Source organism: Macrotis lagotis, chromosome X (genome assembly GCF_037893015.1).
Source record: "Macrotis lagotis isolate mMagLag1 chromosome X, bilby.v1.9.chrom.fasta, whole genome shotgun sequence".
Lineage (NCBI taxonomy): Eukaryota > Metazoa > Chordata > Mammalia > Peramelemorphia > Peramelidae > Macrotis > Macrotis lagotis.
In genome coordinates this window covers 667,192,950-667,217,691 of record NC_133666.1, presented here as the reverse complement: position 1 = coordinate 667,217,691, position 24,742 = coordinate 667,192,950, and the positions used below count along the sequence as shown (strand labels likewise).

The following is a 24,742-nucleotide window of genomic DNA, read 5'->3' as shown; positions in this document are numbered from 1 at the left end:
AAAAATAAATTAAAAAAAAAAAAGAAAGAAAGCTGCCTCCAAGTAGCTTCAGCCCCAGAGGAAGTGGCCCAGAGAGGAAAGCATGGCCGGAGGTAGCGCAGACCCCTACCCTGATCCCTTCCTACTCCGTGCAGCCCCACAGAGGCCCGTTCAACAATCAGTCCTGGACACTGGGCCAGCACAAGTGCCAATAAGCTCTGAAGTCACAGAGCTGGGCATTAAACCCGTATGGTGCCAGCCCAAGAAGATATGACAGAAGATGCCAGGGCAAGGAAGGCAGGACCCATTGCCCACGTGTAGGAGAGGGGTTCATCAGAAGAAAGAGGCAAGTCCAGGCGCCCTCTGAGGCCCTTCCCGCTTAAGGTCCATGCCCAAGGAGCCCTCTGGGTCTGTTTCTCCACCTGTATGAAGGGGCTGGGCCAGTACAAGGGCAGGGGGGGCAAGCTTCTCGCCCACCCCCCACCTCAGAGTCTATTCTCCCTATTCTCCAGGACAGGCCTCAGTTTCCTCATCTGTCAAAGAATGAGTCAGGTTGGGTGGCCCATTCCAAGGACTTCCAACTTCACAGGCAAGGAGGGGTCCCACCGGGTCTCTGACCTGGCCAGCGCCCAAGGTCAGCCAGGTGTGCCTACTCTCCCAAGGGGGGCAGAAGCTAACGAGAGGCGACTTTCCCAGCCCTGCCCGAGCAGCGGTCCCAGTGAGTGACGCAGTCTGGTGGATGGGGCCATTAATGATGACTTAAGCGCTTCTGGAATCGCCAGCACCAGAATGAACTGGGGCATGAAATTAATTTAACTGAGCAGCAGAAAACACCAACCGGGTGGCAATCTGATGTCAGGGAAATGAAAAAGGCTGGCGCTGGTGGCAACAGCCTTGAGGAGGACCCCCCCCATGGCCCCTTTATCAGGAGCCTTGGAAGCCCAGGTCCCCCTCCTGCTCTGACCCACCACCACGTCACCATTCTGGACTGGCCTCAAACTCCAATGTCCATCTGTCATTCCAACCCCTTGCGCCAGCTCCTCTCCCTCTGCTCCGGCCTCACCCCTGAAGGCTCCCCTCCTCCATCCCTCCCTCGCAACTTCTCCTTGTATTTCTCAGTCAGGAAAACTTGGCCGGGTGACACTAGCCAAACCCCTTAGCCTGCACCCCCCACCCCCCGCGCCAAGTCATTCTACAGAGGAGCCAAACCTGGGAGGCAAATCCCCACACTAATGAAATTAGAGGTTGGCGAGATGACCCTGGCCAAGTCATAAGCTGTCTCAGACACTCAGTTTTCTCATCTGTAAAATGAGGATAAAAACAGCCTCCCGAGGTTTCTAGATGATCAAAAAGATCATTTGTACAAATCTCTGCTCTGTCAACCTTCCAGCACATTCTGTTAGTTATTAGAAGCGTCATTATCATGCCTGCGTGGTCACGTGCTCTAGACTCCTTTAAAATCTGGTCCCCTTGACGTCAGCCAAGCCCGAGGTGAACGTTCCCACTGTCCCGGGGCCCACCCCCGGGGCAGCTGCCGAACAGACGGCCCAGGCCCACTGCCCAGGCTGCCACCACCAACAAGGGACTCCTCAGAGGAGCAGAGCAGCCCCAGAAGCAAAGGCCTCAGGACGAGAACGTCCTGCCTGGCCCAGAAGGCAGACGGAGACTCGGGCCTGAGCTTCTGCTGAGCCCCGTCCCCACCCCCAGCAGCAGCCTGCAGAACCCCAGTGACCTAGGACAGCCTCGGGATCCGAGCCAGGAAGGATTCTGGTGTCATCAAGGAAACCCTGGCCCAGGGTCCCACAGGTCCTAAGTGGCAGGGCTGGGGTGAGTGCAGTCCTCTGACCCCCAAATCCATCCCTGAGTCCTATGACTGACTCAGAGCAGAAAGAAAAGTGGTGTCCAATTTTCAGATGAGTAATTGGGGGCTGAGTTTCCATGACTCTTTCCCCAAGTACCCTTGTTGCTAGGGTCCCCCCCACCAGAGATCCCCAGCTTCTTCTGCATCTTTCTTGCCTAACCCTGGCTGTCTAAATCTTGTTTCCCCCCACTGCACTGTGAGCTCCAGGGAAGGGGGAAGGGGGCTCAGGTTACGGGGGGAGGGGCTTTCATTGTACCTCCAGGCCTCAGCACAATGCCTGGCTCATTGACACTAATCAATAAATGCTAGGTGACTGATTTGGGGGTCCCCAAGATAGGTCAAGAGCAGGTTTGGTTATCAATGCCAATCATCAAACTCCCCCTAAATATGAATGGGAAAAGCCGGGCTAAGCCACCAGCTCCCCTGCCTTCCCTGAGAAGCGCCCTCAGATAAGGGCCAGAGGGTTGGTTTGGACCAGGCTCTGGGTTCAAATCTCCACCCGGCTCCTCCTTTATCCTGGGAGGGCCGTTTCCCTGTCTGGCCTCAGGCTCCTTCTCTTCTAAGATGCCAGCAGAAAGAGTGGCCTGAAGGTCCAGTACCCTGTGGCCAGGGTCACACCATGTACCAGTGAGGGGTGGGACTTGAACCCAACTTTTCCCAATTGTATTCCCCCCCACCCCCGCACCTGCTCACCCATCTGACTGCACTGGAAGAACAGGCAATGGAACCCTAGTCCAACAGAAGGTGCCCCAGGTGCCCAGACCCTGCCCAGAGCTCCCCAAGGCCACTCCCAGCCCAGCCCCAGCACAGGCTCTGCCTGAGCAGGCCTGGCTGGAGGAAGGACCAACTGCCTCCTTCTGACCCTCGGGCCACGAACGCTGCATGAGTGCCAGATACTTACATTTTAATGTTTTCATGATACTGCCTGGTGTCTGAGGGCTGATTGTATAACGGCTGGAAGAAATGAAAAAGATGGAAGATCAATAGAGGAGCTGACCCAGAGACCCCGCCTCCCAGCCCCTCGGGCTAAGCCACCCACAGACCATCCATCCAGGCTGGAACACCAATCCATCAGCAAATGGTAATTAAGTTATTCCAGTAGGCCAGAAACACAGATCCAAGAGGAAGGCAGTCCTGCCCTTAGCGGGCTCCCATCTACCTGGGAAAACCCCAGCCTAGGGAGTATTACTGTTGTGATGGATGGAGCCACCAAAGTCCTTCTAGGAAAGCCCTCCTCTCCTCCACCAGGACCCTCAGGACTGCCACCTTCAACAGGAAGACTCCCCTGATTTAACCGGATCTGTTCACCAGCAACCCCTTCTACTGGTCTCAGTTTCCTCTCCTGTCTTAGGAGAAGTCAAGATCAGATCGTATCTGAGGTCCTTATGGCTCTAGAGATAATATCCCAAACTGAGACTCAGAAGAGGGAGGAAGCGCTCAGGAAGAAAGATGAAGGGGTGGGAGGGGGGAGGGGGAGGGAGGGATGGGGGAGGGGAGGGATGGATGGGGAGGGGAGGGATGGATGGGGGAGGGGAGGGATGGATGGGGGAGGGAGGGATGGATGGGGGAGGGGAGGGATGGATGGGGGAGGGGGGAAGATGGATGGGGGAGGGGAGGGATGGATGGGGGAGAGAGGGAGATGGATGGGGGGATGGTTGAATTCAGCAGGGTCCAAAGCAGAGCTAGAAAATGCTAAAGAATGGATGAACCTTGGCTAGAACAGAAATGGTGGGAGAAAGCAGAGGAAAGTTGGGGAGCTCACTGTCCCCCACACTGTCTTAGGTGACAGGCTTGGACCGCTGGCCCATCTCACCTCCCTTGCTTGAACAAGTGCAAACACACACACACACACACACACACGCACACGCAGACACACACACAGACACACACACGCACACAGACACGCACACACACGCACACACACGCACACGCAGACACACACACACATGCAGACACACACCACACACACCCCCCCTAAACAGTCCCTGGGACAGATACGAGGAAGCAGAGCCCCACTCTCAGCTCCAACATGTCTGCTGGCCTTGTGAGCATGCGCTCGCTCTGCGCAGCTCCCCAGGGTAGAAGGAGCAGGTGCTGTGCTCACCTCAAGGCCACCTTGGGCAACCGGGCTCTGAAAAGGTGCGGGCAGAGTGGCCCATTCACCTCAGGCTCCGGGGGAGGGCTCAGCGGTGGTCTTTAGGGATGGAGTTAATAAGCATTGATGCAGCCCTCTGTAGGGAAAAGACCCTGCTCAGGGCTAGGGATGCAGAGATAAAGATGACCCGCTCTCTAGCTTCTGCTCTGGTGCTCTCGGAAGCTCCCCCAGGGTTCCCTCTAAAAGTCTGGGGATCTCAGCTCAGCTGGGTCCTCCGGCTCTCTCCCAGACAGTTGTCAGAGCTGCTTCTGCTTTGAGGGGACGGGGAGGGGGCTGCCTGGAGCCGGCTGGCTCCCCCACCCTCAGTCTCCAGGCTTCTCCTCACCCCCAAGGTCAGCCCACCCTTCACTGAAGTGTGCCCTTGATACCATCCCTTCCAGCTCCCTGGGCTCATGCACTCAGAAGCAAAGGGTTGGCACTGGCATGGGCCCAGGCCATCATCTCCCAGCACTGCTACCCTGTCTACCCTGGCTGTCTGGGCCCACCCTGAGCCCTCTGACCCCCCAGGAAGGACGTCTCCACTCTGCATTTCCTCGCATCCCCCCGCACTCCTCATTCCCTTACATTCTAACTTGCAACCACCCACTCATGGGAAGCTGCTGTCTCCCAGGTCTCTTAGCTGCCAAAGTCAAGGCCCCCCACCCCCGGGCTCTGTGCAGCTTCTGGTGAGGACATGTCCACCCTCCCTCCCTCCTGGACACTCCCTCTCTCCATCCCTCCCTTGCTGCCTGGGTGTGTGGGTACAGGGTCTCCCAAAGCCCCTCCCCACTGAGCAGCACCCACAGGCTCACACATCTCCCAACACCCCTCCCTCTTTACCTGCGGCCCAGTTTCTAACCGAGCCACCTCCTCCTCCGCTATGGGAAGGAGGGCCCCAAGGATGCAGGCTGCTTTCACTTGTGTTACTTCCCTCAAAGCCTGATGACATGGACCCAGACAAGAGCCCACCATCCTCAAAGGGGCTTTGTTCTGGGGGGGGGGTGGCATGTTAACAACATTAATGGCATTTCTAGGGTCTGCCAGGAGCTGAGCGCATCTTGGAGCATCTGATCCTCACAACGGCCCGGGAAGGCAGGGCCCCCATTTTATAGGTGAGTTGTCGGCCAGTTGGCATCCAGACAGAACCCAAAGTCGGGGTCCTTTCTCCATGCCAGACCCCAGCTCAGTCTGAGCCTCTCAAAGAGCAAGCACTTAATTAAAGGCTGTACGAACCTCACCCTGGACTGGACCAGACCTCAGAACTGCCCACACCCAACATCCCCTTGGGATTTCTATTTGAGGGGGACTTGAATTGGGCACCCAGCTCACTTCACCTGGAGCGTCATCAGTGTATGTTCCCTCCCCTTGTGGGGAATCCCACAGATATACACAGGGAGATGCGGCAGAAACAAGGTGACATTGGACCGGGGGGTGGAGGGGTTGGACCTGGAAGCCCCAGGGGAGCCTGCGAGCCAGGAGCAGCTTTAGAGAGCGTCTGACCTGCCCCTCACTTTAGGAAGACTCCTAGAGGAAGTGGGATGGCAGTCTGCTCCTCCCCCAGGCCCCCCACTCCCCTGAGGGACCTGCAGCTTCTCACCCCCTGCCCAGGTAACTGCTACCTCCCACCCTGGCCATCACGACCACCACTTTGACCCAAACAGCCGGCCAGAAGGCCTGACCGCAAGCTGATCATTCATCCACGTTCCTCCTGTGACTACACGTGTCTTGAGCCAAAGCCATCGGCTGTGGGGGCTGATCCGATGGGGGGTTTGGAAGCGGGGACACCAGGGATGCTGGACTTAAAGGAGGCAGCTGGGCCCCAGGCTAGCCCTGGGCCAGTGGGAAAAAAAAATGGCTTTTTTTGTCTTTCATTTTTGAAGAAGATCACGACATCAGGGAGGTGATGCCATGACAAGCACATGAGTTGGATCTGAGTGGGGGCACTGAGCTAAATCACCAGCCTCACTTTCTCCTCCAGAGCCATCTGGGCCCAGGGGTCAGATATGAATCAGGACAACTGGAGATGGCCCTGGATGTGAGGCAATCAGGGTGAAGTGACTCGCCCAGGGTCACAGTAAGAGTCAAGCGTCTGAGACTCGGTTTGAATTCCCATCCACCTGAGTCCAATGCTCTATCCACTGCGCCACCTATCTGCCCTTGGCCCAGTGGAACCAGTTGGCTGGGCCAGACCCTAGATTATCCCCAGCTCACATCCCTTAGGACTGGTTGAGGGGGGGAAGGGGGAGGGAGGGAAGAAGTGTTTCTTTGGGTCTCATGTCTGAGGTGGGGTCCCTTCGCCCCTGCCTCAGTTGTCTCATCTGTAAAATGAGAATAATAAAAAGCATCTATACCTAAGGCTGTTGAGAGGATATATGTAAGGAGCTTCGTAAACCTTAAGTCAATATGTAAATCGAGTTATTATTATTATTAATTACTCCTACTACTACTACGACTTCAGATCTACGAAGTCCCCAAGTTCCCACCCATCTTGTTAGATTGGGAAGAACCAGGACCTCAGGCCCCTCCCTGCCTGGGTCAGGAAGACCCACAAGCACATGACTTCTCCCCACACGGAAGGCGCTTCCTTCACCTACACCACAGATAAAGCGCTGACCAGAAACTCCAATCTCTTAACAGACCACGAGTGGCCAGGAAGGAGGGGGGCCACGGGGGGCTATCTCCGGAGGCGATCGACTCAACCGTGGCAGATGGCAGGGACCTGCCTGGACTTCGGGAACGTCGCCTGCCCAAGCCAGCACCTCCGGGAGCCCCCAAGGAGACTTACACCCCAACATCCAGTGGCCTCTACAGAAGGGAGGCCCATCTCACGGATCCAAAAGGACTACCTCCCTCCCCATTGTGGCCACATTCACATGGGCTCTCAGCTCTACAAAGTGCTTGGTGTGTATGGGGAGAAAGGCCTATTTCTCTCTTGTATCACTAACTAGTTATCAAATTAGGATCCAGATTTCTCCCATTTTCCTAGTTAGTCTTCATCCAGAAGACTTGGAAAATGAGTGAGGGACATATTGGGCAAAGGCTTAGCCAGGCTAAAGAAAACCCACTGCACTAGGTGGCACTGACCTTGGGCAAGTCACTTAACCCCATTGCCTCATGCAAAAACTAAAAAGAAAAAAAAGAAATTAAAAAAAAAAGACAGTAAATGGATGGGTTCCTGCTCTTTGTGTTGACTCGGGATGTGGATTCTCCTTTTTGTCAGACTGTAGTGAAGGACACTGGGAAGTCTCTTGGAGCAAGGTTGGGGTGCTCCCAGTCACATGCCCCAGGACCCTCATTAGAAGGCGCTCACCTCTCCTTACAACATTCTCTCATTAATTAACCGATCACAGTTGATTGCCATACTCAGGAACACCTGCTTTTCCAAGGGCACATACAAAGGGAGCCCACAGCCAGGAGGGGTCTTTGGCATTCAAGAGGGTCACTGACCTCTTTCGTTACCAACATGCCAGCCTTATTAATGGAATGATTAGATTACCCGGAAGCTCCAAACTAGCCTTTGAGGCAGGTGCTTTAATCACCCCCATTTTACAGCGGGGGCAGCTGAGGCCAAAGGACTAACCCAGGTTAAACACGACTGAGTTTGGCCTCCAAGTCTCGACCGCCTCCTCTGTGGCCCAGCTACCTGTGCCACCAGTGGCAGAATTCTGGAATCAGGAAGACGGGCCTTTGTTTCAGGAGCAGAGGCAGCTCTGGTCCCAAAGACCCCTCAGGTGCTTTTGGTTGGGTCTGACTCCACGTGACCCCACTTGGGGTTTTCTTGGCAAAGCTACTAGAGGGGTTTGCCATTTCCTTCTCAAGCTCATTTTACAGATGAGGAAACTGAGACAAACAGGGTGAAGTGACCTGCTCAGGGGCACCTAGGGAGTCAGGGTCTGAGGTTGAATTTGAACTCAGGTCTTCCTGACTCTACATTATGCTGCCCAACCTCCACACCCAGGCCCCCACGAAGGGGAATAAGGAACCTCAGAGATCATCCGGGCCAACCCAGCTTTGCAAAAACCACAAGGCACAGTGGAGGGTGAGCCGATTTGGAGATTCAAGTCACAGCCAGCATGGCCTTCTGCTTACAGGCCTGGCTGTGAGACATCATCCTCTCAAAGATCCGCTGTCTGTCTCTTGGCCTGGACATCGGGACATCGTTCCCCCATCACCATCCCCCCAGCTCCTTATCTCCTTATCCCAAACTGCTCCCCAGCAGAATGTGGGCTTGGAAAGGAAGGATCTGGAACCCCAGGTTTCACACAGTGCGGGGCAATGAGGGAGCTGGTGCAGGCCTCTTCACCTTCCTCACTCTGGCTCTCATTCCATCCAAGGTTCCCATGGGGGGTGGGCTCCATGGCCTCTAGCCCTGAAGGTCTCCTCCCACCAAGGCCTGGAGGGGAGGACTGGTAGGGCCAGGACCCCAGGGAGAAGGGGCCCGATCTGGGCCATGGTACCCAGGGGTAAAAACAGACCCAAAATGCAAATGGTGGCAGGTGGTTTAACTGGTGTAGGGTCTTGTAGCCCCAGTGCCGCACTCAGCCCTCCAGTGATGGTGATGCAGCATTCTGAAAGTATCACTGCCCAGGAAGAAGGAAATCAAATGACAGAAAATGAAAGAGAGAAGGGACACCCCAGAGCGGCCTGTCTGCCCGGCCCCTCCCCCTCCTCGCTGGGTGTCTCTCTCCTCTCCTCTGCTCGCCTCGCTCTCCCTCCCTCCCCATCCTCCCTCCTTCCCCTCTCCCTTTCCCATCACTCTCCATCTGTCTCTGATCCCTCCTTCCCCGTCTCCTCCATCCACAAGATGAAGGGCCTGGCCTCGCAGGCCTCTCCATGTCTGGATCTATGAGCCCGTGGCTGGCTGGTCTTTCCTCCTCATCAATATTCTAGAACAGATTGCCTCAACTTACCCTCTTCATTTATAGATAACTGAAACGCTTCAGAATAAGGCCAAATACTTGGGGGGTGGCCGTAAGGGAGAGGTGGAGGTGGAGGATGGGCACAACCATCTGGAAACCTTCCGCTCCCTCCCAACACCTCCAAAGACTGGGAAGTTTTCCTCCAGGCCACAGAAATAAAGGGGTGCCCTCTGAAAGCCCCTAGAAGAGCCTTGGCCCAGCCCTTGGGGGCTCACCGCCACAATGATAAGAACCACCCTCTTCATCATCACCTGGTTGTCTCCCCTTGTTTGTACACGTGTTCATGGTTTCTCCCCATTAGAACCCCTTGGGCCCCCGGAGCCTCTCTGCCTTGCTCTGTGTTCCACCCACTTGCAGAGTGTGACCGGTATAAGTAGGAGCTCAATAAGTGCACGTGACTGACTCACCCTCCCAAATCTAACCTGTATTGGTTTACTGGATGTTCTGGACAAGTGGGTCTGTCTATCCCCATTATAGAATAGAAGCTCCTGGAGGGCAGAGGCTGACTCCTTTGTCTTGGCAGCCCCAACATTCAAGACAGTGCCCAGACAGGTCTGTGACCTTTCTGCAAAGTCTCATTTCTTTACAAAATGCTTTTGGGTTGACTTTTTCAAATCCACACCCCAGTAACATGCAAACTCCATCGAAGGGGAAATGCTTTGTTTTGGTTCCTGGATCCACAGCGCCCCATCCAGTGCCTGGCTCTAAATAACTGTAGGTTCATTGTGTATCTCTCTAGACACAAGACATCCGTCCCTGAGGCATCCACCCGGGGTCCCTCTAGGTCTCCTCACCCGCTCCCACAAAGAGCCAGCACTCACAGAAAGAGGCTTTTCAGGCTGACCCCATACCCAACCTTCTATCTCCGTCGATCCTCCTAATTATCCCAACTCTATGGATGAGGAAACTGAGGCAGAGGGGAAGTGACTAGGTCCGGGTCATACAACTGGCTGAACTGCAAGGCTGGGTCAGCGCCCACACCCCTCTACTCAACTCAGCCTGGCCACGGTAGGTGCAATATAAATATGAGCTAGTGCTGACCAGCGTCCTTGGGAGCTCCTTTAATGGTTGTTCAAGCACAAATTCCAGGGACTGAAGGACTCCACAAGGGCAGGCTCCTCCTGAGGTGTTCGGCAGAGGCCCAGAATCCCTGTTTCCCAGTAAAGACCACCTTTGGTCCCTCTGTGATGCTGACACTGCCCTCTCCGAGGGCCTCTTCCCAAGCCTCTGGACGGCCCTGACCCCAGCCCGGGAGCCAGAGGGCAACAGTGCCCAGAGCCAGGGCTCAGGCAGCTTCCCTGACTGACCTTGGACCAACCTGAACCTCTCTGGGCCTCAGTTTCCTTGTCTGTAAAATGAGAGCCTAGACTCAGATGAAACTCTGGGGCTCCCTTCTGGCTCCAGGTCTGAGCCTCTTCTCAGAGGGTCCTCCCTGGGCTTCCAGGATGCCACCTTCCTTCTCCTCCTCCCCAAGGACCAGCCAGTCCTTGTTCACCTATGTTACTCAGGCACTGGTCATCTCCGGCCCCAAGTCCTCTAATCTCCCCGCCTTCTCTTCTCTCGCTCTCTTCCTCTCCCCCCCCTCTCTCCTCTCCTCTATCTCTCTGTCTCACTCTCATCTCATCCGTTCCCACAGCTTTCACTATCATCTCTCCACAGATGACACAGAGATCTCTAGATGGGGCCCGGTTCCCCCCACTTGTGGTCCTCTATCACCAACTGCCTGCTGGACCCTTCCATGAGGACATTCTCCAGTCAACAAGTCCCCAACAGACCCCACGACCTTCTCCCCCAGATCACCCAATTTCTGTTTTTTTGTTAACAGCCAGGCCATTCTTCTGTCTCCGGGTCCTCTAATTCCTCACCCTCTTTCACCCCATATTTGGGCAGTTAAACCCCATCTTGAACCCAGCCCCCTTTCAGGGCTCACAGAGCCTCTCCTGGGGAGGGAGCCCCAACCTGGGCCTCTCCCCCACACTGCAGTCAGCAGGATTTGACTCAAGAAGAGATCTGCCCGGGTGAGATCCCTCCTCAATCAACCCAGGGGTCCCTCCTGGTCTCAGCCTAGCTCTCCACCTCCTTGGACCCTCCTGCCCCCCCCCTCAGAAGACTGGCCATCCCACTCTTCTCTCCTCCTGACTGGGCCTTTCTGGAGGCTGCCATTGCCCCGGCTGCACGTCTGCCTGAGATGCCCCCTGAAATGCCCTGTGCTAGAATCCTTGGATTCCTTGAAAATTCAAGCCAACATCAAACCTCTCCTAATTCTCCCTTCCCCACCTTCCCAGACCAGCTGGATCTATCTGTATGGATCCAGGTCCTTCCATTTCTATTTAGGCTGTGGAGATGGCCTGGCGGTCTATTTACCTGTTCCACCCATTCCAACATAAGCTCTCTGTTACCACTTGTGCACAAAGCCATGCACACAGTAGGCACTTCATAAATGCACATAGTAAGTACTTCATCCTTTGTCATTCATTCCTTCATTCCTTCACAAAGTTCACTCAAGGACAGGGCTTACGAGAGCTGCTCAGCCTCCTGTGGCCAGGCCACTCACTCTTACCTCCCCAGGAGGATTCCTGTCAACTCCCCATTTCCTAACTGATTGTACAATTTCTTGCACACAGTAGGTGCTTAAGGTGTGCTGATGAGCCTGCAGGGCCAAGGCCCAAGCCGGGACATAGGCCCCACACTCCCCCAGGGGTGGTGGGAGGCAGGCAGCTTCTTGGGCCCCCCTTCCAGCATGGAGCCTACAGCTCAGCCCGGCCCCATCGTGGGGCTCCTGGGGGTTACTGACCAGAGCCAAGAGGAAGAGAAAAAAATTGATTTCCATGATGCCCCTGACCCCACCCCCACATTACAGAAAGGAAAGCCCAAGTGGCAGCGTTCACCGGGAGCCTGCCAGCCGCACTCCCTTGGTTTTAAATTGCTTCATTTTTTCAGGCTGGAGTCCAAGGCTCTGAGGGGGGCAGAGAGGACCCCAGGGAGGTGGAGGAGGCAGGAGATCACGGCATCTAACGGGGAAGGGTCCTCCTGGGCCAAGGTGGAGAGAGCCGGGGGCAGGCCAGGACCAGAGCCTCTGACTCCAGAGCTTTCCCAACAAAGTGGCGATGCCCCAGGGCCAGGTCAGAGGCAGTGTGGTACCACGGGAAGTGTGCAAGACCTGGGTCAAACCACCCACCTCCGACACCCCACCCACTGTGAACCTGAGGAAGTCACACAGCTGCTGTGAGCCTTGGTTTCCCCATCTGTAAATGCAGGGGTGGGGTCCACTGATCCCTTTTGGTTCCAGAGCTGAGCTCCTAGGAACCCCTTCCTCCACAGTGAGTCACCTTGGCGCTTCCTTCAGCCCTCCCACAGGCCAGCCTCCCACTAAGACGCCGGACACACGGTGCTTCGCTAGCTCCCCAAACCCCAACAACTGTCCTGACAGGGATGGGGTCCAAATAAAACAACATGCAAAGGCCGAAAGCTTCATGCCCCAAAACATCCCGGCAGACGCCGCACCCCCAGGAAGCAAGCAGCTTGGGGTTCCCACCCTAATGTGCACTGACTGACTGCTAATGTCTTAACTTTCATTTCCCACACACATACTCATAGACATGTACACATAGCACACGCATGCTTACACAAACACATATGCCCACACACTCACAGACACACATACTCACACACATATTTACACACTCCTATCACGCCCATACATACATAGATGTATGCACACACAACCACACGTGCTCATACATCAGACACACACACACACACACACACACGCACACGCACACACACACGCACACACACTTTTCACCACCCCATCCACATTTGGAGCAGGTCTGGCGTTCAGCGGTCCCTGCCCTCCCCACTCAAACAAAAGCCAAGGGGGCAGGGCCCAGGGCACTCCCACGAAGCCGAGGGCCCCCTTGGGCCCAGGGTCCCGTGCACAAGCTGCTGCCCAGGCCCTGCCCACTGAGAAGAGAGGGAGGTCGTCCCCCCCCACCTCAGTCAGGGCTTTCCTATCAGCAAACACCGTTATCTTGGAGGAGTGACTGGCCAAGCCGAGGCTCGCTTCTTTCTCACACACGCATGCACCCCCCTCTAGAGCCCGCCACCCCCACCCTGGCCCCCGCACCCCGACTCCATCTTACCAGTTCCACTTGGGGGCCTAGGCCTTCCAGGATCCTGTGGGCAGCTTCTGCTTTCTTCTGTGGGAGGGGAGAAGAGGAAAGAAAGATAAAGAAGCAGGTCCAGAACAGGGCCATCACATGAGGTTGAGTCGGTCCCACCCCACCCTCCCCAGCAGAGGCCCAGGCCTCCCTTGCTTAGGTACCAGAGCGGCCCCAGTCCCCTCCCAAGCCTCCACCCCCCCAGTGCCCCTCAGGGTCCCCAAGTTCATTTGGAGGAGTCACCTGGCCCATCCAGCCGTCCTCCTCCTCCCCAAGAGAGCAGCTGAGCTAGGCCGAGCCCCCCTCCCAGGCCAGGGCAGCCTGGCTCCTCTCCCCAGGGGCAGCTCACTCCCTAGTACCTAGGGGCTCAGGCCAGCCCGGCCGTTGTCTTTCACTTTTGAAGCTGGTCAGATTTTCTACAATGACCTCAGAGGGAGGGGAGAGAAGAGGGTGTTGAGAAGAAGCCTAAGAAAGTCAGGGGAGGGGAGGGAGGACAGACAGAGGCCCTTTCTAGAACTCCTTGGCTCGCTCATCATGTGATGCCTTCCAAGTTGCCCTTGGGTCCTCCCTCTCTCCCCTCCCCCAGCTTATTAGAAAACAGGAACACGGGTGATAGTAGACTCCTCTTCGGTGCCTAAGCAGACAGCCCACCACGTGGCTGGCAGTCCGGGCATCCGCTGGAGCAGCCCATGGGCCCTAGAGAAAGGACCCCACTGTGCCAACAAGAGATGCCCCTGCCAGCAGGGCTGGGACAGGGCGGGCCCTGGCAGCATATACAGCAGGGCCCGAGGAGCAACGTGCTCATAGGAAAAAGAGGGGAAGCAAAAAGAGGGAGGTGAGGCTGGCACCAACATAGGTGAAGTGAGTGGATGCCAGGGGCAAGCAAGCAGACTTCAAAACACAGGGGGCTTCAGAGTCAGCCTCATGCTTAGCCCCCGTGGGCAGGCCCAGGAGGCAGCCTGGGCGTCCTAGCCACTTGCTTGCTCATACCCGGGCCCTAGGATCACTCCAAGCTGGGCCGCCTCCTGGCCAATCATCCAACCATTCAACAAGCATTCCTTATGGATTGAGCAAGTTCGAGACCCTCTGCCAGGCTTGAGGCTCATGCAGAACCCGCTCAGCTCTCAAGGGGAGGACGTGATACTGGGGGAAGAACAAGGAAGTCCATGATTCTCTCCAAAGGATAAACAAAGTAGGAGGGCATGGACCAAGAGCCAAGGTCTCAGGTCAGGAGCCTGCAGGAAGCTTTGCTCAGACTGGGCCTGAGGGTTTGGAGGGTGTCCGTCTATGAACAGCCCCAGGCCCTGATCTGAGTTCCAAAGCAGTCCATGAACTAAGCCAAGGAGTCTGGCATCAGAGTCAAGCTGGTAAGGAGCTGGGAGGAGGGGAGGAGAGGATCAAAAGTAAGTCAATTATATGAGAATGAATAAATAACAATTAGGGGAGAGCTTTGAGGCTAGCAAAGCACTTTACTTATATGACTTCCTGTCATCCTCAGGACAATGCAATTATTATCCCCATTTTACAAATGAAGAGACTCAGAAAGTTGAATGACTTCCCCAAAGTCACAGTCATTAAGTGTCTCAGGTAGGATTTGAATTCAGTTCTTGTTTCCAATCAGTGACCCAATTTTGGGGAAGGAGTTCAACTTGCCAGCAGGACAGAGAAGCAGCTCAATGGGTGAGCAGGGGTCCAGGAAGGAATCCATGTGGATGAGGCTAGAGACCAGGAGTGGAGGAGGTGATTGTCCTTCTGAGATTCAGGTCAAGATTAGTCTGCAGTCAGGTTACAAATGAGGATAGGGACAGGCACTGGTCAGTATTAGGACCAGACTTGGCTGAGACCAGGGATCAGCTTAGGAGGGGAGGGCTGGAGGGTTGGAGGCCTGGCTGAGACTGGGCAGAGGTAACATCTCGGGTTGGGGGGGTCAATCAGCCACAGAGACTAGGATGAAGGTCAAGAAAGTCTTGGAGGGTGGACACTTTTCATCTGTGGCCAAGGTCAAAGAGGATATATAGTGTCTAAGTGGGGTAAGGGAGAGGTCCCACCCCTGGGTAGGCAAAGGGAGGGATCCAGTCTGCAACCAGCAGAAACAGAAGGGAACGAGGTCAAGGGCCTGACCAGCCTGTGATCAAAGTTAGGGGCCAAGCCGTGATTGCAACACAGAGCTATTTCCAGGGGATGAAACTCTGGGAGTAAAAGGAGGGGATTAGAATAGATGGCCTCAAGGGACCCTTCTAGCTCTTGATATATAATGCTTGGATTAGATCAGGATGAGGAAGGGGGCCCAGTGAAGGCAATGAATCCTCTGTCAGAATCATTTTTTAAAAATAAATAGGGGCAGTTAGATGGTGCAGTAGATAGAGAATCGGCCCGGGAATCAAGACGACCTGGATTCAAATATGACCTCAGCCACTTGATATGGAACTAACTGTATGACCTTGGGCAAGTCACTTAACCCCACTGACTGGCAAAAAAATACAAAAGGAAAAAATTAATAAAATGAAATATGTGAGGGTATAAAGGAAACAAATTTTATTTAAATTGCAAACAAGGGGCAGCTCTGGTGGCGCAATGGATAGAGCACCAGCCCTGGAGTCAGGAGTACCTGAGTTCAAATCGGGCCTCAGACACTTAATAATCACCTAGCTGTGTAGCCTTGGGCAAGTCACTTAACCCCACTGCCTTGCAAAAAACCTAAAAAAAAAGGAAATCGCAAACAAAATAGTCACACACACATACACACACACACACACACACACACGTTCCCAGACCCTGGCTTAGGAAGCCCTGGCCTACATGCTGAGCCCAGGATTTCAGAATGCAAATGAGTAGGCCAAACCCAGCCAGCCTCCCCATCATCACCCTGGCATCTTTAATAATAAATGCCTACTGACCAGGCTCATACACTATCTCTTCTGGATCAAGCCTCCCCGATGTCTCTACTGAAAACAGGTCTCCATACAGAGCCCACCAGAGCTGATGTTGGAAGAGCTGATGTTGGATTCTCCTCATCTGGATCCTGCCCTGGATCCTGCCCTGACTAAGTGACAATGGTCTTCCTGCCCTCCCCCACCCTCTTGGCTCCCTGGACCAGCTTCAGGCATCAAATCCTCTCTTCTGCAGGAGGCTTTCTGGGACTATGATCATCCACCACTGATAGAGCCTTCCCTCTGAGATTTTCTTCCACTTCCACTGTACAAATCTTTCCTTTCTTTCTTTTTTATTTTCTAGGAGGCAAGGGAATGAGAGAATCAGATGCTGAGTTGGGGGGAGGGGAATATCTGTCTATGGGCTTATGGAAAGAGTTTACAGCTGTTCCCCAGGACAGTGACTGTAAGAGGCTGAGAAAGTCACAGGGACTCAAGCCAGCTGGAGACTAAAGAGACAGGGACAATGGGGGCTTCATGAAACCTCTGGAAGGGAGCAAAGTCGTGTGAGGCTCCAGGACAAACAAGAAGGGAGAATCACAATGGCAGCCTTACTGCCTCATGGGTGGGGGAAACAGAGACCTCCCTCCTTTGAGGGGCAGCCAGACCTTCGGGAAACTCTCAGTCAAGCATGCCTAGCAAAAAGCTGAAAGCTGGCAGGCTCAGCTTTGGAAGGACAAGCTTCTCCTGGGGGTGGGAAATGGTTCACCGTTTACAGAGCGCCCTCATGGGGTTCAGCAGGCAGATGGGCACCAACCTGTAAGCTGGGACTGGAATCAGGAAGACCTGAGTGCAAATCCTTACTCTTAACACCCACCAGGAAAGTCAATTCAGCTCTCAGCCTTGACTTCCCCATCTGCAAAATGGGGATAACTCACAGCATTTACTTCTCCAGGATTGTAAGGATGAAATGAGATAACACTGTAAAGCGTTTTGCAATTCCTAAAGCACTTTGTAAATGGTAGCTATTATTATTATTATTAATATAGCTACTTAGTTATTATTTTATTATTATTATTATTATGATAATATGGAGGCTGGCCCTACCAAGGAGCAGGGCTACATCTTTGTCAGAGACAGGAAGGAGGAGGAGGAAAGCATCAGGGGATGGCAGATGTGGATAGCTGATCTGCCAAAGGCTGGGCATTGAACAACTCTCTCCTGTAATTACTCAATAGGCTTTATTGCCCACCTATGATTCAATACAAGAAATACTGCCAGGGGACAGCTAGGTAGTGCAGTGGATAGAGCACTGGCCCTAGAGTTAGGAGAACCTGAGTTCAAATCTGGCCTCAGACACTTAATAATTGCCTAGTTGTGTGACTTGGACAAGTCATTTAACCCCATTGTCTTAAATAAATAAAATCGTAAAAAATTAAAAAAAAAAAAAGAAATACTGCCAGATAGGATAGACAATGCAAAGAGGATAACAACTCAACTCCTGTCCTCAAAGAGCTTCCAGTCTGGCTGGAGGGAGCCCCAAACACCACGGCCCTCCTGCAGGTGGAGCAGGCAGCTTGTGCCCATCTGCACCCACATCCAGGAAGATCTGGGGCATCAGGCCTGCAAAGGGAACCACATGACTCCCCAAATACTGTGCTGAGCCTGGTTCAAATCTTACCATAAACACAGATGGCTGGGAGGCTATGGGCAAGTCACTTCCCCTCTGAAACTCAGTTTCCTCATCTGTAATTAGTGAACAATAATAATGGCACCTCACTCGTTAGAGCTAGGTGAGGATCAAATGCCAGCAGGAGGCCTGGACATTTTACTGTCATGGTATGACCTTGAGCAAGACACTTTTCTTCTAAATAAAAAGATGAATCTGGCCACCATTTAAGATGGATCAATATCCTAGGAGAACAGCATGGGGAGGGAGGAAGATTGTCTGGCTGACCAGGTGAGATTCCCAGCTCAGGAAGCTAAAAGCTGGGTGATTTGGGCAAGTCATTTAAACTGTACCTCAGTTTCACTGCCCATCAAATGACATTAGATAGAACAATAGTGTTCCATGACATACATATACCACAGTTTGTTAAGCCAAGGTATATGTATGTCATGGAACACTATTGTTCTATCAGAAACCAGGAGGGATGGGAATTCAGGGAAGCCTGGAGGGATTTGCATGAACTGATGCTGAGCAGGATGAGCAGAACAAGAAAAACACTGTGCACCCTAACAGCAGCATGGGGGTGATGATCAACCTTGATGGACTCACTCATTCCACCAGTGCAACAACCAGGGACAATTTGGGGCTGTCTGCAATGGAGAATACCATGTGTATCCAGAGAAAGAACCATGGAGTTTGAGCAAAGACCAAGGACTATTAACTTTAATTAAAAAAAAACCATTATCTTATTATGTAATTTTGCTATCTCTTATACTTTATTTTTTTTCCTTAAGGATATAATTTCTCTCTCAAGACATTCAACTTAGATCAGTATATAGCATGGAAACAATGTAAAGACTAACTGAATGCCCTCTGTGGGAGGTGGGAAGCAAGATTAGGGGAAAAAAATTGTAAAAGTCAAAATAAATAATATCTTTCCAAAAAATGACATTAGATTCTGTATCTATGATCCTAGAAAAGTTTTTCAAACTTAAGTATACTATCTATGCATCACATGGTCATTCTCTCTCTTACTCATTCTTGCATACATACACACTCCTGCATATATCTATATGTCCACGTGTCATCTTTATCAATAGAATGGAAGCTCATTGAGGGCAATGTCTGACACCCACAGTAGTCGCTTCCAAAATGCCTGCCCTTAGACTTGAGTGGAAGATGAGGGAAAACATCTACCCACTGAGCTGAAACATAATCAGTCAGTCCAGTGGGTAAATGTAGATAATGCTCTATGCAGAAGATATTCAAAAAACAAACAAACCCCACTGCACAAGGACAGGATGTGTGAGCAGTTCGAGAGAAAAATGTAATGGGAGCTTTGGCTACTTTGGAGTTCAAAATGAGTCAAGGTTGCAACATGGCATCCAAGGACAAGAAGTCCTTGTGATGTCGACTGCAGAGGAAGCCCGTAACCAGAGGGAGAAGGGTCTTGTTGAAGTCTGCCCTGACAGGCAACAAACTGGAGAAGTCTACTGAATGCCAGTAGATTGGGCATTCCGAGTCAGGAAAGAACAATCAATCAACAAACATTGACCAAGAGCCTATCAAGGGCCCTGCACACTCTGTTAGGTGCTGAAGAAGGAAGCACAATTGATGAAACCCATCCATACTCAAGGAGATCACATTCTCATGAGGGCGACAACAAGGACTAGAAGTTTATTAGGAAAATAAGTAAAAACAAAATGGTAACTAAGAGGGGAAAGGAATCAGAAAAGGTAACCCTGAATGGAAAACTTGAGCCATCCAGAGGAAAGGCCATGAAGCCCAGGTTGAGGAAGGAGAGTAGGCCAGACATGGGTCATCAAAATCGCCTCCTCAAAAAATTGAAGAGGCTCCCTGTAGCCTCCAGGAGCAAACAGACTTGTAAAGCCCTTGAGCTCTTCCCATTTCACTAATGTTCTTACACTTTCTTCTCTCTTTATGGACTCAACAATGCTGGGACATTCTTGCACCTTCTTCTCCTTTCATGGACTTAACATGGACTCAACAATGTGGGGACATTCTTACACCTTCCCTTCCCTTCATGGACTCAACAAAGCAGGTACATTCCCCACACAAGACCCTTCATGTTCCTTGCCCAATTCTCCCTTCATATTCCACTTCCAGGCTTCCCTGGCTTCCTTCAAGTCTTCCTCCTCCGCCAGACCTTCCCTCTGTGATGATCTTTTCCAGTTCATCCTGCCCAGAGCTCACTGGCACTCTGGTCATTCCAGGAAACTCCAGAGTTTCCAGGGGGAAGGGCCCATTTTCTGCCTCTGTTTCCCTGGCACTGAGCTGGCATACAGTAGGTGCTTATTAAAGGCAGTGTGTCATTTGGAGCTGAGAGAACCCGAACAAGCCTAAAGTATCATATTCCAATCTGGGCTCCATATTTTAGGAAAAGCATTGATAAGCGTGGAGGAGGGTGAGCAGGGAGGGAGAAGACCGTGAGAGCATGCCACAGGAGGATGTACTGAAGATGCTTGGCTTAGGGGGCTGTGACAAGAAAAGGTATAAAAATGTCCCCACATTGTTGAGTCCCTGTTGAGTCCATGAAAGGAGAAGAAGGTGCAAGAATAGGAGTAGCTAGGTGGCTCAGTGGATAGAGCACCAGCCCTGGAGTCAGGAGGACCTGGGTTCAAATCCGGTCTCAGACACTTAATAATTACCTAGCTGTGTGGCCTTGGGCAAGCCACTTAACCCCATGTCTTGCAAAAAAACCTAAAAAAAAAAATAGAATGGGCACTGGAACCACTGGAGTTGAGTGTGAATCCTGACCTCATTTTCATGTGTAAAACCCAACATTTGGCCTTGCCCGTCTTTCAGGCCTGGACCTACGTCTCCACGGTTCCTAGAGATCTGAAAAGTAGGGCTATGGGAGCATTCCTAGACTTGGTCTGCTTGGTCTCAGAAAGCAGAGCCAGGAGCAGATTCTGGCTTCATGTCAGGAAAAGCTTCTTAAGAATCTGAGCCATCCAATATTAGAGGATGATCACTGTGAATGACTTAGTTCTTCTCAGAAAGACAATGATCCAAGACAATTCCAAAGGATTCACATGGAACATTGCCTCCTCCCCCATGCAGGGAAAGCACTGATGGAGTTTGAATGCAGTTTGAAGATCTCTATTTTTCACTTTCTTTATTTTTTTGTGGTTTTTTTTTTTGTTCTGTGTCTTCTTTCATAACATGACTAATATGGAAATATGTTTTGCATGATTGCACATGTATATATACTATATCAAATTGCTTACTGTCTCAGGGAGGGGGTAAAAGAATTTGGAACTCAAAATTTTGAAAAAATTAATTTTAAAATGTTTTACATATAACTGTGAAAAAAATAAAATACTTTTTTGAAAAAAGAACTGGAGGAGGCTTCCCAGGCAAACAGAACTGCAGAGTAAGCTCCATCACACCCCCCCCCCCCAGGCAGATTTCAGGACATTCATGTACTTGGATGGGATGGAAAATCTTTATTTGACTATTACTGGCTTCCTTTGTAATTATACGGATTTTATGTATTCATTTAAGGATATGATTTTAAGGATTCAGAGGTTTCCTCAAACTGTTCAAGGGGTCCCCATCTCAAAAAAAAATTAAATTAAAACCTCTAAATGAGAGGGACTATAGAATCCTAAGCATAGACTGGAAGGGACCCCTAGTCCAGGCCCCTCATTTTACAGAAGAGGAAAGTGGGTCTTGGGGAAGTTACGATTTGTACCCCAAGGCCCCAGAGATGGAGCCTAGTCTGGGCCTGCTGTCTGCACCTTAGCCCCCTGCCCACTCTAAAATCCTGTGAACATGACCTCTGAGTCTTGGAAATTCTACAAACAACTGGCAAAAGAGAGGAGCAAGGTGTCCGGGTTGGGGGTGTGGGGAGGGGAGGTTCCAAGCTTTGTCCTTACTCACTCAAGCCCAAGGAGAGGAAGGTTGGCTCTCCTGCCACAAGGCCCCATCAGCTGCTAATCTCACCTTTCCACCTCACTTCCCTGCCCCCACTTCTTTTTTTAGTTGATTCTTTAAAAAAAAAGAGGAAGAAGAAGAAAGAGCTCAGGGCAGAGATGAGGAACCTCAGGGTTATTTTGAGAAAGCGGATCTGAGATGAGAGGGAGGGCCGTCCTCTGGAATCCTGCCAGCCATTCCCCAAATGCCAGGGGGCCTGGAGTGAGAACTTCTGAGGGCCTGAGAAGGCTGGAACCTCCTTCCAGCTTGGCCAGGCCCAGGCCCAGGGGCTGAGACCATGGGGAGAAGGACAGTGGGGCAACCTGACCCCCATGACCCTGCCCAGTACATAGTGAGAAGGCAGGGGTGATGCTGAGGGGGGGGTGGGGGATCAGGATGTCCCCAGCCCTCTCCAGGGTCACTGGGAGGGACAATCACGACCCACTGGTATAGAAAGGTCAGGCCCTGCCCACAGACGTGTACCTGAAGCCAGCCCTCTCACCCAATGACTAGTGAAAGGGGGGAGCACCCCGGGGAGCCCCCTTCTTTCCCAGATCTCCACTAGATGGTGATCTAACTCCAGGGATCATGAAGGCAGGTCCTCCCACCCTGGAGAAGGGATGCCTCTCTTGCATGGGATTCAAGCTCCCTAGCCACCCCACCTCTCTGCTGTCACCACCACTCACACATCTCTACCACCTTCCCAAAACACACCTGTGATGGTCGGGTCTGGAGCTGGGGAGACTAGAGCTCCAATCCTACCTCAGACAGCTCCTCACATCACCTCTGCCTGCCTCAGTTTCCTCAACTGTAAAGTGGGGCTGATAGCCCTTACCTTACCCAGTTATTCTAAGGCTCAAGTGAAATCTCAGGGAGGCTGCTTTCTGAACCCTCACTACTGTCTGAATGTGGCCAGCTGCCTGTGCTCCGTGGGAGGGGTCAGAGGCCGCTGGGAGGAAGATGACCCAAGCCCTATTCCTCCGGGCAGCAGCCAAAAACCACAGGGCGTGGGGATTCCCATGACTTCCACACAGAAATAGCAGAGCTAAGAGTTCACTTCCAAGCACAAGGGCTGGGTGCTAGAGCCTTCCATTCTGCCTTTCAAGAGAGCAAGGTCAGAGGGGGCACCGATCCCCAGGCAGGGCCAGAGATGGTGGCCTGCGGGCCCAGCCCCCACAGTGGGCCTGCCTCCAAAGGGGCATCTACCTCCCAGAGCACTCCAGATGCCCGTGCCGCTCGCTGTGCCAGGATGTTCCCTGTCCCCCACGACTGCCTCTAGACTCCCCTTCTGCCGCCATTCCTAAGCACCCACTCATTTTCAAATGTGTCACCAGATCCAGATTGTGGAAGTCTAGGGGGTGGGGGGGTGCCACCTCCTGGTCCCTCAGTTCCTGAAACAGGGAAGCCAGCGCGTTGCTCACACTTTCCCCTGTACCTCGACTCTCTCCAAACCTCCCACTTCCCAGTTCTTTAGTCTACTGGAGGTCCATGACCTCAGCTCTGCTGTTCCATCTCAGTGACGGTAAGGGATGGTCAGTGAGCATGGACCGAAGGCCTTCTCAGAGACCAGGGCTGGGCCACCAACCCCAGCCCCCCAGCCTACACCCTCCCCCCTTAAAAACAGACCCTCAGAAAGCCAGGAGCCAAAGCAGACAGAAGAGGTCGATGTATCTCGATAGGATGACACCTTCTCAGAGGGGCCCTAGAGGCGGCTATTCTGCCTTCTCCAATTCTGCACACACTTCTATGTGTCCTTGGGTTCTCGCCCACTAGAACAGACTGGATGAGCAGGAACTGTTCCTGCCTCCAAGGACTGCTCATCCTCAGCACTCAGCAGTCAGTCCATCAATCAGTCATGGGTCAATGAGCATTTATGAAGCACCTACTATGGAGCAGGCACTGTGAGAGCTGCTGGGGATATAACCAGGAGGCAAAGAACAAGCTCTCCCCTCCAGGAGCTCCCCACCCAATGGGGGCAAGCACCCGAGAACGACTCTGAAGACACAAGTCAGCGGGGGAAAACCCCAACAGGGGAATTGATGAAGACAAAACGTCCTAGCTGTAGTTCTTACGGAAGCAAGTATCCTGATCAAGCCAAGACATGGGAACGATAGCTTGAATTTCAAACAACTCACTCAGTCATAATTTCATTTGCTCTCCCAAAGTGGGGGGGGGGACAGTCGGCTGGGTCTTAGGAGACCTTCAGAAAGGGGAAGGGGGAAGAGCATCCCAGGCCTGGGACACAGCCAGGAAGGCACATTGTGACACAGATCCCTCCCCCCGCCAACTTCCCCAATATACAAGAAAGGGATGCCCAAACCAGGCTCAGGATTTCACGAGGATAGGAAAAGTGGGTACGTTAGAAGGCATGACCGCCCCTCAGTCCAGGTCCTCATCGTTTGAACCATCCTCCCTAACAAATCTAACAACCTTTAGATGAAGGCTGACACCCACCCACAGCCCGGCCATCCGGAGTTCTTCCTGATGGTCTCCAGCTCTCCCCCCACCCCCACCCAATGGTCCCACAGCTCACTTACTCGGTTCTCATCATAGATGATCTGGACCAGGCTGCGGTGTTTGGACTCGATCGGCGGAGGGGACACTGGCTTCTCGGGTTCCGGGGGCTTGGCGGCTTCCTCTTCTAGCTGTTGCTACAGGGGACGGGGGGGGGGGGGGGGGGGGGGGGGGACAGACACTGAGCATCTGGCTCCAGGGCAGGAGAAAAGATACCCTGAAGACATGCGGGTGACAGGTCGGCAGAGAGAGAAAAAGATGCCCCTCTTCCTCCTCCCGCCAAGGATGAGGAAGTGAAGCCACTAACCATTTCCTCTGAGTCATCGGAGGACTCAGATGGGAGATAAGTCCAGGGACTGACCACAGGATTGATTGGGATTGATGTCAGCCCGACTGCCAGCCGTGGACACAGGGACCTTGGGAGTTTGAAGGACTCTCCAAGGGGAAGGGGAACGCCAGCCCCGCAGACAGTGGGGGGGGGGGTTTAAACTAGAGAGGTTTTTTTTAAAATTATGGTTAATAATAAAAGCTTATGTTTATAACACACTCTAAGCCCTCCAGAGATTTCTGTATGATCTAAGACAATCCTGGAAGACTTAGGATGAGAAAGAGCTACCAGAGTCTGAATGCAGATCCAAGCAGACTTTTTTTACTTGATTTTTCTTTTGTGTGTGTGTGTGTGTGTGTGTGTGTGTGT

The 24,742-nt window shown here is 52.7% G+C and overlaps 1 protein-coding gene across 13 annotated transcripts in view; it reads right to left on the bottom strand.

The window, feature by feature from the left end:
• Positions 1-24,742, bottom strand: part of NCOR2 (nuclear receptor corepressor 2) — a 302,271-nt gene that overhangs the window by 149,001 nt on the left and 128,528 nt on the right. For 11 of the 13 annotated variants that reach the window (XM_074205397.1, XM_074205400.1, XM_074205399.1 and 8 more), the window contains exons 6-8: positions 24,069-24,182; positions 13,036-13,092; positions 2,742-2,794 (exon numbers count right to left, since the gene is read on the bottom strand). In XM_074205397.1, the coding sequence (XP_074061498.1) occupies positions 2,742-2,794; positions 13,036-13,092; positions 24,069-24,182 (224 nt within the window). The other 2 variants (XM_074205408.1, XM_074205407.1) reach the window with 2 other exon arrangements.